At 46.5% G+C, this 15241-nt stretch overlaps 1 protein-coding gene across 3 annotated transcripts in view; it reads right to left on the reverse strand.

The window, feature by feature from the left end:
- Positions 1 to 15241, reverse strand: part of clasrp (CLK4-associating serine/arginine rich protein) — a 54832-nt gene that overhangs the window by 22831 nt on the left and 16760 nt on the right. For 2 of the 3 annotated variants that reach the window (XM_052044122.1, XM_052044123.1), the window contains 5 exons: positions 14358 to 14576; positions 9201 to 9449; positions 5711 to 5917; positions 4865 to 4904; positions 1307 to 1367 (listed from right to left, as the gene is read on the reverse strand). In XM_052044122.1, coding sequence (XP_051900082.1) covers positions 1307 to 1367; positions 4865 to 4904; positions 5711 to 5917; positions 9201 to 9449; positions 14358 to 14576 — 776 coding nt within the window. Of the gene's footprint in view, positions 1 to 1306; positions 1368 to 4860; positions 4905 to 5710; positions 5918 to 9200; positions 9450 to 14357; positions 14577 to 15241 lie in introns of all 3 variants that reach the window. The other variant, XR_007958671.1, reaches the window with a different exon arrangement.

A 15241-nucleotide genomic window follows, 5' to 3' on the forward strand; every position in this document is an offset into this window, starting at 1 on the left:
GTTACTACTTCCAGATACAACAGTTGTAAGTAACGCCACTGCCACCCTGACCTGACTCAGTCCTGCAGAGCTGTAGTCATTTCACTAACACCCACTATGGATAAGAGATGACTTAATCCATTCCAAGTGGATTCCACTGCCCTTTATTGTCTGCCTGCACTGCACTTTCTCTGTAGCTGTTACACTTTTAGTTGCATTGTTATTGTTTTACCTTGTATTACCTCAATGCACTGTGTAATGAACTGACCTGCACGATCGGTTTGCAAGACAAGTTTTTCACTGTACCTCGGTACAAGTGACAATAATGAACCAATTCCAAATCTCTCTTTCGACCTTCTCTTCCACCATGACTGCCCCTGATTCCTGAGGACTTTGTGATCTAGTGGACACACTGCTGATTACTGGAAATGCAGGCCTGAATCATTAGACTACAATTGGTTACCCAGTCCAGGAACAGCGACAGGCAAGACTGCAATATATTCAGCACACCCCAATATGACACCTACAGCAGAACTTCAGGGACAGTTGAGGAACCCCTGCCTTCAGGTGGGTGCCTGGTGACTCCCCTCCCCACCCCACCCAGAAGATGCACATATATCTCAGACACTCGGCATGGACATGACCAGGTTTGGCTGTGATCCTCTCCAGTGACATGCCCTTGGGATTCTGGGTAGGGTTCTGGTCACCCTGCTATAGGAAAGATGTCATTAAACTGGAGAGGGTGCAAAAAAAAGGATTTATGAGGCTGTTACCAGGACTGGAGGGCTTGAGTTATAAGGAGAGGCTGGAGCCTGGGACCTTCTCCCCCTCAAGCATAGGAGGCTGATGGGTGACCTTAGAGGTTTATAAAGTCATGAGGGGCGTAGGTAAGGCGGATAACTGAAGTCTTTTTCCCAGACATAGGTTGAAAGTGAAGGTTAAAGGGATCGGAGGGACAATGTTTTTCCACACAGAGAGTGGTGCATAAATGGAATGAGCTGTCAGAGGAAGTGAGGCGGGTGCAGTTACGGCCATTAAAAGGCATTTGGACAGGTACATGGATAGGAAAGGTTTAGAGGGATATGGGCCAAACACAGGCAAATGGGACTAGCTCAGTTAGGCAACTTGGTCAGCACGGATGAGTTGGGCCAAAGGGCCTGCTTCCGTGCTGTTTAGGTCTATGACTCTAAATGGCTATTTGCCTTCTCTGTTCAAAGTCTAATGAATACCACCCCTTGGTGATATACTGCAGCACCCGTGCAGCTGTACAGAATGCACTGCAATGACACTGCAGGGGAGCTTTGCAACCCAGTACATGGATACTTACATTGCTTATTCAGTGCCTTCTGCATGCGAAGCTTCAGCTTTTCCTGCGGTGTCAGTTTTGGCTGGAAGAGAAACACAGTGACATTTGCATGGGGAAATATTGCATCAGATCAGACAGTATCAAATACTGTAGCATTGGCTCGAGAGGAACAGGATAGAATTGTGCTCATTTTTCATTCTGGAAACTGCAACTGCCTTATTGACAGTCAACCAGTTGGGGTGTGGGATAACAGGAGCACACCACAGACCATTAAAGTCCCGACATTTCAAGTTACATTTACGGGTCACTGTATGCTAGAAGAATGCAAACAAAGGATTTATTACACACACAAAACATTCAGCAATATTTCCATTCCAACAGCAATTTACTGCAATAACATGACATCTGTGCTGTAAATTATAGCTAGAGGGCAGTGCTGATTCACCCCGCAATTGCAACAGGCAGTGTAGAAAACTCCCACTGCATGGAAACAATGTACAGCGGTGATGTAAATACTAGCGACTGCAGCACCAAATCGGGTCCAACCTTCAGTTTAACACCCGGCCCTTCAGGAAGGTTAGAGCGGGACCAATCCCCTAGGAGCACAACCACAAGGGTATGACATATCACAGCCTTGAGCAGCCTATCGTAATCTTGCTGCTGAGCGCAACCAGCTCCCTGGGACGGTCACCTGAACATCAAAACAAAAATTCAATCTGCTTTGCATTCTAACCTCTTGGCAGCAAACTGTCATTGACAGAACTGGCTTTGGACACTGGATTACAGGTGTTACAGGGAGAGCGTTGTGTGCGGTGATGGAGTCAGTGAGCAGGAAACGAAGGCAGGCTCTTGTAAATGGTACTGCTCAAGTACAAAAAACTGACCAAAAGTTAAATTCACCCTTTTGAGACACAACAAAATTTCAGTAGAGATAGGGTTTTCAAGGTCAGATGTCCCTGGGGGTCAGTTTAACATTGTGCATCAAGAATTCCACATGCAGACAGCCTTGTACTTGCAGCTTGCAAAAAAGATTTACGAGGATGTTATTGGGACTGGAGGGCTCGGGTTTAGCAAGCAAAGTGGCAGCTTGCTTAGGTTAGCAAGACTGGAAAGCTGAGCATAAGCCCCGCTCTAGAATGTAAAAGGAAAGGGACTTGTACTTCTATCCTTTAGCTGTTACTGAAGTGCAATCACTGTTGCAATGTAGGACATGCAGCAGCTGATTTGCCAACAGCAAGCTCAACCAAACAACTTTGTGGATAAATATTAGCCCCGGTGGCAAGTGGGAAGTCCCCTGCTTTTCTTCAATATAGTGCCACACAATCTTTTACATCAACCCAAGAGAGCAGACAGGGTCTCATCTGTCACCCCCAGCACCGCAGCGCCTTCTGTTCTGTTCTGGACTTTCAGCCTAGTTGGGTGTTCAGTTCTTTGGAGGGGATCTTGAACTCAAGACCTTGTGACTTCCAGGTGAGAGGGTTGCACATTCAACCATGGCTGAAGCTCCGTCCAGCGCTTGAAATTAAACGCAGAGCCCATCTGCCATATCGGGTGGAGGTTAAACATTTTACAGTACTATTGCTAGAGCCTGTGAACTCTCCTACTCAATATTCATCAATAATCCAAACACTTGTGTCCAAACTGGCTGTCACTTTTAGCTTCATTGGAATAGTGAACATATTTCAAAGTAATTTAGCTTTTTTGCAATCTGAGGTATCGGATGAACAGGTTCTTCCCGCCCCAGAAAGTTTCGATAGGAGGGACTCATGGGCAGCGTGTGGGGGTCACTGAAGGATGCAGGCAGACCGCAGTGCTGCACCTACGATTGAAGGGGATGAAAAAAAAGTACTGATGCTGGGAATCTGTAATAAAACAAAAAAATCCTGAAAACACTCAGCAGGTCAGACGGCATCTATGGAGAGGGAAACACTTTAACATTTCACGTCAGACGAAGAATCTCAGACCTGAAACGTAAACTGCTTTTCTTTGCACAGATGCTGCCTGACCTATTGAGGCAGCTTCCGGCATTTTGTGCTTTTATTCTAATCTCAGGTGGGTTGGGCACTTCATACAGTCAACTGACGTAGCCTCTGGGATTCCAAGGTTATTTAAGCTCTTACTCATTAAGGAACCCAACCCTTATTCAACACTGCAGTCTCAAGCTTTATGCACCATTCTGCTTTTTCCTGCTTTAGCAATGAAGTCTCTAAGAGCATCCTAACCTTCTTCAAAAAAATCTGGGAATGCTTTACTTATTGAAATCATCTCAATACACAATTCTCTCTGAATGGCTTCTTGGGCACACAGTTGACCATTTGCTTAAACCTCGCTCAAGCATCTGTATGTGCGAAAGGCAAACCGTAGGGGCTGAGTGACTGCGGAAGCTGTGCCAGGAGTTGCCCGAGAGTGAGTGTCAATGATTAAGGCGTCAGATGTGGGCGGCGCAGCAGATACTGTTGCTGCTGCACAGCACCAGCGACCTGCGTTCAATCCTGATCTCAGGAGCTGTCCATGCAGAGTCTGCACATTCTCCCTGTGACCACATGGGTTTCCTGCCACATCTTAAAACTGTGCTGAGAAACTAATTGGTTACTGTAAATTGCCCCTAGTGTGGGTGGGTGGCAGGCAGAAGAATTGGACGGAGTTGATGGACACGAGAGAGAGAGAATTGGCCATAGGGAAATAAAGGAAGAATGGGACTGATGGGATAGCTATGAGAATCAGCACAGTCTTAATAGGCAAAATAACCTCCTTTTACGTCACAAGATAATGAGAGAACATGAATCAGGTTTTCCTCCTCTTAATACAGTGGGCACTTGGCAATGTGCAATAACAGCACTGACCACTGACGGAACACAAGGACTTCCTGGTTTATCCAACTCAGGAGATGGTTATATTCATTAAGCCAAATGCTTCATGCTGGGTAAATTTGTTCCCGCAAAATCCTTGCATTGATAACGTGAACACACTTAAAATAAATTGCACCCGGGAATTTTTCGTGTAAGACTGTAATATCTCTACTCTTGCACACATTCAGCTGATAATTACTATATCCTGGATATAAAGGATAGCTCAGATACACTTTATAAACCCTTTCCAAAGAGCCCCCTATTGATAATCACATGCAACTGTGCTGTGACAGTTGACATAGCAAAATGGGAGGCACTGTGTTCCTGCAAAATACAGACAGCAGACAACAGCCAGCAAATGAAAAACCTGTAGCAAATTGAAAACCCGTAACAAGTTATGAAATATATTTGGAGTAACATTATAGAAGTAAAAATAATCACAGGAAAGAGGAAATGTTAGCAGTAACAAGATCTGTCTCTTTCACTTTGAATTTTTGGCAGTTTGGAAACACAAAGGATCTTATTAAAGCAGAACATTTTCGGTGTGTGTTCAAGGTGCTGCCAAACTCATGTGCACTCTGCTGTGTTACCAGTAACACGGCCTCAAGGACAATTTCAGGTTAGAAAGCGACTAAAAGTTGCTGAAAGACTACTTGAGGCTGCATAAGTGTTTCTGTGAGGTTTTCAGAGGGGCTGTGTTTAACGGAGGTGAGATAAAATTCTTACTGACTTTGGCAGCTCCGGATTCTTTACCCACAGGAGTGTCAGACCTGGGAAAGAGAGAGACAGAGGGTCAATTTAACACAACACAGGGAACCGGACACTGAAACCAACAGCTCTGTGCGGCTCCACCTGTAAATGCACCCCTGCTTGTAAGAGGACTGCTCTGACCAAGACCGTAAGAAACTGCAGAGAGTTGTGGACACAGCCCAGCGCATCACGGACACCAGCCTCTCCTCCCTGGTCGCTGTCTTTACCTCTCGCTGTCTTGGTGAAGCAGCCGGCATAATCAAAGACCCCACCCACCCGGGTGATTCTCTCTTCTCTCCTCTTCCATCGGGTAGAAGATACAGGAGCCTGAAGGCACGTACCACCAGACCTAAGGACAGCTTCTACCCCACCGTGATAAGACTATTGAAACTGTTCCCTTATACGATGAGATGGACTCTGACCTCACGGTCTACCTTGTTGTGACCTTGTACCTTATTGCACTGCACTTCCTCTGTAGCTGTGACACTTTACTCTGTACTGTTATTGTTTTTACCTGTACTACCTCAATGCACTCTGTACTAACTCAATGTAACTGCACTGTGTAATGAATTGACCTGTACGATCGGTACGCAAGACACGTTTTTCACTGCACCTCGGTACAAGTGATAATAATAAACCAATACCAATACCTGCAGATTGATATCCCAGTGCAATGCATTAGGACAATTCAAATGTGAGAGCAGAAGAAGGTCTGCTTCATCCCTGTTCCACCCCCTCCACACACACACACACACACACACACACACACACACAGCAACATGCACCAGCACAAAAGGATAGAGGGAGGAAGGGTTTGCTGCCGTACTTTTTCAGTTTTTCGCCCATGGCGGGTGAAGCAGCCACCTTCCCCAGGCTCTCTTTGGCGGGGGACAGAGACTTGCTTTGGCTCTGCGAGCGGCTCAGGCTGTCGCTGCTGCTCCGACTGCTGCTGTTTCTCCGCCGCCGGCTCGAGCTGTAGCCTGCCCTGCCGCTCCTGCGGTAGCGGTCATCCGAGCGCGAGTGACTCCGGGACCTGAGATGGGAAGGAGAGAGGCGTTAACAGCTCCACAAGAGGGGTTCGTGGTGCCTGATGTCAGCGCAAACTACCCTGTAATTCTTTTCTCCCAAATGCAAGCTCGTATTGTATAGATTGTACATTGTAGAATAGATTTTAACGCATCCATTAAGCTAAACTATGCCAGTATTTATGCTCCACATTAACTACCCATCCAACCCTTCTCATCTCACCACAGTGTCATAAATTTATTCCTTGTTTTTTTTTTAGAATCTTGCACCATGGAAACAGGCCATTCGGCCCAACTTGTCCATGCTGGGCAGCCCTCTGTACCAGTCCCATCTCCCAGCACCTGGGCCAGAGTCCTCTCTGCCAAAGTGATTCAAGTGCTCATCTGAACACTTTTCAAAGTGCTGTCAGCAAGTCTGCTTCAACACTCTCTCAGGCAGTGCTTTCCACGTACTTACCACTCTCTGGGTGACAAAGGTCCCCCTCATGTCCCCTCTGAATCTCTTCCCCCTCATCCTAAATCGACGTCCTCTACTTTCTGAGGAAGTTTCCTGCCGTCTATCCTATCTATACCTCCCATCATTTTAGACACCTCAATCATATTCCCCTTTAACCTCCTCTGCCCCAGGGAGAACAGATCGAGCCTCTCCAGTCTCTCCTCATAACTGGACTGCTCCATCCCAATAGCAGTTAGCGTAATGCTTCACAGCACCAGCGACCTGGGTTCAAATCCAGCTACTGTCTGTAAGGAGTTTGTACGTTCTCCCTGTGTCTGTGTGGGTTTCCTCCGGGTGCTCCGGTCTCCTCCCACATTCCAAAGACGTATGGGTTAGGAAGTTGTGGGCATGCTATGTTGGCGCCGGAAGCGTGGCGACACTTGCGGGCTGCCCCCAGAACACTCTACGCAAAAGATGAATTTCACTGTGTGTTTCGATGTACATGTGACTAATAAAGATATCGTATCCTAAGCAACACCCTGGTGAATGGTCTCTGCACCCTCTCCAGCACCATCACATCCTTCCTATGGCGCGGTGACCAGATCTGCACACAGTACTCCAGCTGAGATGTTTAATCCAGTTTCTCCTCAAGTCATTTTATCCATATGCTATGAAGTTCCACATGCCTGAAAATCCAAATGAAACTCACGAGAGATCACAAGCAATGAAGGTTGGAATAGAGGGACCCTGGCTTTGATCTCCCATTCAGGTCATCAGGGAAAGTTTAAAGCGTGGACGGAGGCTGCTTGACCTCTTGAGTCTGTACCATCCTTATGCACGAACAATCCAACTAATCCCAAGCTCCTGCTCTCTCTCCCCACAGCCCTGTAAATTCGTGTCAGGTACTGATCAGCTCCCAGTTGAATCCATGGCCACTGGCAGTGCATACCAGGAGCTGGAGACAAAATGTTCTCTTATGTTCCTTTCGGTTTTTCTGCTGATCATTTTCATTCTAGGTCATGGTCAATTCTAACCCACATCCACATGGATGACTGGAACGGAGGTATAAATGGAAACCGAAAGCAACTCCAGTATATGATTCTGATAATCAGGAACAGACTATGAAACATGGAGGAGGTATGACAGTAATATACACTGTCACCCCAGATACAACCATCTGGCTTCAACATCTGACTGTAGACTTCCTGTTCTTGTCCTACAGTTACACCGGATAGCCTACAAAAGAGACACCATGCTCGGTGCAAAGGTGCTTTCTGCAAATTCAGTGCAGCAGTCTGCTTCAGAAATACATCATTGGTCCTTCATTGCTGCTGGAACTCCCTCCCCAATGACAGGAGGACTCCAGAGGTTCAAGACCACGTCCCACCAGCACTTCCTGGTAACTAATTAAGATTAGGTAGTAAATGCTATCCTTAACAAAAAAGAAAACAAACTGCTGGAGGAACTCAGCGGGTCAGGCAGCATGTGGAGGGAAATGGACAGTTGATGTTTCGGGGTCGAGACTCTTGATGTCAGCTCTCCATAGATGCTGTCTGACCTGCTACGTTCCTCCAGCAGTTTGTTTTTTGCTCAAGATTCCAGCATCTGCAGTCTCCTGTCTCTCCAAATGCTGTCCTTACCACTGACACCCAGATCTCAAACAAATGAATTAAAAAGAAAGATATACTGATGAATATTTTAAATGTAGGATGCCTAATTATGGCCTCTCCTATGAGTGGAAACATCTCAATATTTATTCTATCTAACCTCTTAATGACCTCACATCTCCCTTTCTGTTAAACTTCACTTTAATGTCTCAAACAAAAGCTGACACTTCTGATGGTGCAACCATCGACTCAGGTTCTGCACAGTTCAGTCTATAATGACACTTGTTTTTGTATAGCACCTTTAATGCAGAAAAGCATTCGAGGTACACCACAAGTTAACACAAGTTCCTGCTTACGGCTCAGAAAACAAGGTGATAGTTCCTGGTGAATGTTGGCCTTGAACTAATACATACACCTGAGGTAGCTTGTCTGTTTATCAAGTACCAAGAATTGTTTTAGACATCATCTGTCCTTAATTCTTACATAGAAAAGGATGCTAGTTCTTATACTAAACCCATTGCCTTGATTTAGGTGGTTACAAACTAGCAAGATCATAGTAACCAAACCACAATGTTAACTCTCCATCATCATCATCAGCCACTGCAGTGAAAACCATCTGCCAGCCACTTCTTCCAAAACTTCCCCTCTGAAAAACCCTCAGTCCCACTTCTAGCACGGAGTGCTGCTTGTTTAATCTTCCCCGTCATCGTTCTATCTGCACCCCTGCTGCAGGTCCATCACCACACGGTAGCAGGGCACATCAGGCACGGTAGTGTAGCAGTTAGCATAACGCTTTCCAGTGCCAGCGACCCGGGTTCAAATCCGGCCGCTGTCTGTAAGGAGTTTGTACGTTCTCCCAGTGTCTGCGTGGGTTTCCTCCGGGTGCTCCGGTTTCCTCCCACATTCCAAAGATGTACGGGTTAGGAAGTTGTGGGCGTGCTATGTTGGTGCCGGAAGCGTGGCGACACTTGCGGGCTGCCCCCAGAATACTCTACGCAAAAGATGTATTTCACTGTGTGTTTTGATGTACATGTGACGAATAAAGATATCTTATCCTTTCCTAGCACGACGGTGGGAGCTAACGTACTAAGTCCTGTCAGCAGTTTAGGTAGTTACACAGTCAAAACTAGCAAGGTCATAGCAACCAGACCACAATGTTAACCCTCCATCATCCTGGCCGAGTGCCACTTGTTTAACCTTCCTCAACATCGTTCCACCTGCACCCCTGCTGCAGATCCGTCACCACACCTGGATCTCCTGCCTCGACTACGGGAGCTGACGTAGTGCGTCCTGTCGGCCGAGCGGGACTGCGAGCGGGAGCAGCGGCGGCCATCTCGGGATCCTCCTCTGGTGTAGCGGCCGTACGATCTGGAGTAATGCCTGTTGCGCGAGCGGGACCGGGAGCGGGAGTACCGCCTCGTCCGCCGGTGCCCCTGTGATCGGTGGCTGCGAGAGCCTGAGCGAGATCGTGACGAGGAAGAGGAAGAGGAGCGGCGCCTGTGGAGCAGAGGGAAGCAGAATAAAATATAAATTATATTTCAGTCTGTCGGCATTGAAATCAAATGTGCTGTGACTTTCGTGCTTTGAAACCCACGAAAGCATGATATTACAAACACAAGGAGCTCTGGGGAAACAAGAACACCTAGCCTGGGTTCAAAATTAAACTCAGCTTGGGCCAAGGTGAGTCAGTGACTTTGACCCACTCTGAAACTACTTTAGGTTGACACTACCCCAGTTCTGAGGAACTGCTGCATTCTTGGAAGTGACATTCTTTAGGTCAGGCAAGGTAACATTAAATGGACACACATTCTGCCTCAAGATGGCAAAAGATTCATGGAACTTTTTAGGCATGTGAAGCCTTGTGCCACAGCCAATATTCATCCTTGTACGCCCTCCAAAGGCAGAGCTGATGAATGGTCATTAATTTGAAATGTTAATTATTCGTCTCTCCCTGGATGCTGCCCGAGCTGTGTTTTGCCGACATTTTCTGCTCTTGTACTGCAGATAACTCCCTTGCTCTATTTTGAAATGGTGCCCTGGAGTCTCATGTCCTTGCATGGGGCTCTCAGTTTAACATCACATCTGAAGGTTAACACCTCTGATGGTGCAATCATTGACTGTGTTTCTGCATGGTTCAGTTTACAGTCACGCTTGTCCGCCTCTATGTAGCACCTTTAATGCCTCTAATGTAGAAAAGCATTCAAGGTGCAGCACAAGTCAACACCTAACACAAGTGCCCATTAGCAACTCAGAAAACAAAGCGGTGGTCCCTGGGGAATGTTCTCATTAAATCTAATGAATGCATCCGAGGTGTTTTGTCTTATTATTAAATGCAAAGAAATGTTTCAGTCACCACCGAGTCCTTAAATCTCACAAAAAAATAACTATTGCAAATTTAAGTCCATTTGAACCATTGCCTTGTTTTAGACATTTTTCTTCAAAACTAGCAACATCACAGCAACTACCACACCCAAAGCTACAATGCTAACCGTTCCACACTCATCAATGCTAACCGTTCCACACTCATCAGTGTAAACCACTTCCTAGCCATCTCTCCCAAAACTTCCACTCGAAAATCCCTCATCCCAGCTTTGGCACAGTACCAAACCCACGAGCTGGCACTTGGAATACCCCTTGATGCACTTTGCAGCACAGTCAACCAATCTTTCAATTATGTGACATCATATTTCAGCACAGCTCCAGACAGGCTTTGTATTCGACCCACACCTGCAATTTATTTATGGGATCCAACCATTGCTCACAGCAATGTTACCTGTACATAGCTATCTTGCAATCACTTAGCTCTACCTCTATGAATCCATGCTGCGACTCTGCAGGCAAGGCCAGAGTTGCCGACCTGCTAATAAATTATGCAAGTCCTGGTGCTTGCATTTCCCCCATCCCGATCATTCTCTCTTCTTCCACCTTCCATCAGACAGAAGCTACGAAAGCTTGGAAACATGCATCAACAGGCTCAAGGACAGGTTCTATCCCTCTGTTACCAGGCTCTTGAACGGACCTCTTGTTCGATACAGATGATCATAATCTCTCAATCTACCTCACTGTGGCCCTTGCACTTTATTTGTCTACCTACTTACAACATAATCAAAGACCTCTCCCACCCCAGACATTCCCTCTTCTCCCTCCTTCCATCAGACAGAAGATACTAAAGCCTGAAAGCACGTACCACCAGGCTCAAGGACAGCTTCTATCCCGCTGTTAAGACTATTGAACGGTCCCTTAGCACGATATAATGAACTCTTGACTTCACAATCTACCTCGTTATGGCCTTGTACCTGTCTGTCTGCACTCTACTTTCTCTGTAATTGTAACACCATATTCTGCATTCTGTATTACTTTTCCCTTTGCACTACTCGATGTTTTGGAATGATCTATCTGGATGCATGCAAATCAAACTTTTTCACTGTATCATGGTAAATGTGACAATAATAAACCAATTACCTTCCCCATTCAGTTGACTGCACCACAGAAGGACCTCAGCTCAAGTCTTCAAGCCTCACAATTAACCCAACATCAGAGCTTCCCCTTCCCTCGTGTCCCAGATCACACCCACCTGACACCAAATCCCCAACCACACCTGGGATTGTCCAAATGTCCATTTAACTGGCCTTGAGTATTCCAAAATATTACTCATCCAGAGAACCGTCACCCACATCGGTTCCCCACCTTCTCCAGAACTATCCCTGAGCAGTGACCCTTTGCTCTGTGGAGTCTGGACAAACACCCCCCACCAGCAGCAGCAGAGCTTCAAGCCCTTTGGTTCCTCCCTGTCACCTGCAGATGCCCACCCCATTCCACAAACTCCAGCTTCCTGGCTGGTGCTCGCTGTTAAACCTTTGTGAAGCACCCTTGGGCTGCTTCACTGCACTGAGTGCAGATTCCTAGTCTTGTGCCCCTTGTTCTATTATTGCACCTAATGCAGTTGAAATGGATGCTGGATGTGGATTAAGAGCAAGAAACATCCTAGGAGCAGAAGCGCGGAATACAACAGAGTGTGCTCATTTTACTTTATACCCTTTATTGAAAAAAGCTTCAAATTATTTTTAATAGACGAAAGTCAAATAAAGCAAAATCTCTTAGCTTGCAAGAAAAATGGTTAGGACCCAGGACAGGTCTATTTAACTGCAAAAGCCTGTTCCCTTTTCCACAGATCAGCAGTGCACTACTCTTCTCAACAGATCTCCCTGTGAACTTATGCTTCAAAATGTTGGATGACTCGCCTGATCTTGTTAATTTTGATGTTTACTTTGCACCTTCTGCTATTAGGACACATTGATGTATTGAATAATAAGCCTCAATTCTGTCAATTCTAAGCCCAAAATTCTCAGCTGGGTCACCTGAAACTCTGCTTCCAGAGACAACAAACTCAACCTCCTTACACTTCCCTCAACTTAATTCCTTGAAACACATTTTAGCAATCACACACCGCATCGCCCTGGTTAAGTCACATGGCACACTATCCAATTTAAGTTACATTGTCCCATTTTAATCGTGGTATACATCAGCCTGTTCAAGTCAAACTGTGGGCTGCCCTGTTCAAGTCAAACTGTGGGCTGCCCTGTTCAAGTCAAACTGTGGGCTGCCCTGTTCAAGTCAAACTGTGGGCTGCCCTGTTGGGACAGATCGTGTGCTGCCTTGTTCAAGTCACACTATCCCAACTAAGTTTTCATGTTTTAAGTCACGCTGTAGGATATTAAGTTTAATTTACATTGTATGGTAGAAAGCTATCTTTTCCATTGACCTCTATTCCTGCGTAGTTTACCAAACAATCACAAGCACTGGGCAAAGAAACTAAAACGGTGAAGCAAGGGTTAATTAGACCTCAGGAACCTGAATTTGTCTCAGGACCTCAGGGATTCGTAATTTACTGCAATTCAATCTGCTGGCAACAGTTTATTTTTACAAACAGTCCGTCATGAAAAACTATAACCACCTCTGGAACAGGCTCTGGTTATCAACAGCTGAGTCACCAGCTGGCTCTCTCAGTGACGTGAGTGCTTTTCATGCTCTCAAGCAACACAACTGGGACATCTCCCCTCCCTGCCTCTTCATCAGGTTATTCTCCCTGTCCCTTTCACTGCCATTGCTTCTGCAGCTTTGTACTTGTGAATGCACCTGCTCACCTCTGCCTCTGCACTCAGTAGCTTGCTGCCACCTTAACCCCCACTCACCCACAAGGATTTGGGGCTTACTGCCTTGCCCCTGTCCCTTACTGGCAGAATGAAGCTTCACACTTGGTGATGGTGTGCGAGGTGGCTCTGTCACACACCAAGCAGACCTGTTAACCATGTATTAACTCTGCAAAGAGAAGGAATGATCCACGCCAGTGTAACACATTATGGAAAATACGGATTTAATCCCTGTGTGATCCATTAGCTTTCCTCTGTGTCTGTACATCAGTCACGTTCAAACTTTGCACCTCTCCTGGGTCATATAGGTGCACAGGACAGGCTCAGGTCACCAAAAATTTGAATCCGCATTTCTCTGAGACATAATAAAATGGGTCGGTGTTGGACTAGTGTAAAAATGGGTGCTTGATGGTCAATGTGGACAGTGGGCTGAGGGAGCTGTTTCGTGCTGTGTCATCCTATGATTATACTTCAAACTGTTGGTACCGATGCATGGTGCAATTTAGGACTTGTGTCCCAGCAGTGACATCCAGTCCCACATGATCAACAGAAGGATTACTGCGAATAGGGGATATGTGGGCACAAGGACCACAAAGTGGCTCATGGCTTGCAGATTGGTACCCTAAATGGTTCAAGTTAAAGTCCTGCCAACCAGATGCCTTCAACAACTCCCTTGGACATTACACATCTTCACAGAGTTACACAGCATTGAAACTGGCCCTTCAGCCACGGCACCGACCTTCGAGCACCAATTTACACTGATCCCGTTTTATTTTCCTGTGCTCCCCTTAATCCACACCCAACCCCCCCCCCCCAGATGCTACCATTCACTTGGCAATTTACGGTGGTCAATTAATCTACCAATCTGCACACCCCCGGGACATGGGAGGAAACTGGAGCACTGGGAGAAACCCACGTGGTCACACAGACAGCACCAGAGGTCAGGATTGAACCCAGGTCACTGGAACTGTGCGACTACAACTAGCTGTGCCACTGTGGTAACTCCATTCGTACTGAACTCTTGACTTTCTCTCAATAATCTGGATGCTTTTAAAAGCCATGCTTGCAGTCCAATTCCCCTAATCTTCTCAGCCAATCCCTACACTGCGCGAGGGGTTGGCGTTTCTCATAATTAGGTTAAGCACGAGAGGATTTAATGCAAAAGCTTCCTTCTTTGGAAGTTCTGACCTTTCCCTCTAGAAGCACAAGCAGTGGCTTTGGGAATGGAAAAGGAAAGATTTTGAAAATTACCGACCGGGAGGAGCTGGTATGACCTGTGCCAGAGCTCTGCTGCGGGATGGAGGTCCGGTGCCTGCCTATCGGGGCCTTGGCAGAGGCCACCCCAGTCTGTGCCGTCGATCCACCCTCGTCCTCACTGCCTCCGAAGCTTGTGATGTAGGTGATCTTTTCCTCGTGCGTAGGCGAGTTTGATCGTGACCGCGATCTCGTCCCCGAGCTGGACTCGGATTGTGACCTGGAACATCAGCAAATGTTACTGCACTTTATGCTGCGTGACGCTCATCACATTGGACTGCAACTGCTCAAGCACTGTGGATAGGTCTGCAGACTGGGAAATTAAAAATTACAGCAGACTGATTTCATTCAAAGAGTTAATCTTCCCAACACTAAATATCACAGGCAAGGTAGTGTAGCGGTTAGCGTAACACTATTACAGTGCCAGAGACCCTGGTTCAATTCCGGCCACTGTCTGTAAGGAGTTTGTATATCCTCCCTGTGTCTGCGTGGGTTTCCTCCGGGTGCTCCGGTTTCCTCCCACATTCCAAAGACGTACGGGTTAGGAAGTTGTGGGCATGCTATGTCGGCGCCAGAAGCGTGGCGACACTTGCGGGCTGCCCCCAGAACAAACTGCACAAAAGATGCATTTCACTGTGTGTTTCGATGTACATGTGACTAACAAAGATACCTTACAGTCAGAAATTGCCTGTTCTTCAGCATGAAGTCTGAATAATATTGAGAGATTGGCCGCTACTGTGAAATTGTATTTCAGCACAAAACAGTGCATTCCAGTATGGATTGAATAGGAGAGTCACCGAGTCACACAGTATGGAAAGAGGCAGTTTGGCCCATTGGGTTCATACTGACCATCAAGCACCCATTCGCACTAACCCCATTTTATTC

This window comes from Pristis pectinata, chromosome 35 (genome assembly GCF_009764475.1).
Source record: "Pristis pectinata isolate sPriPec2 chromosome 35, sPriPec2.1.pri, whole genome shotgun sequence".
Taxonomy (NCBI): Eukaryota; Metazoa; Chordata; class Chondrichthyes; order Rhinopristiformes; family Pristidae; genus Pristis; species Pristis pectinata.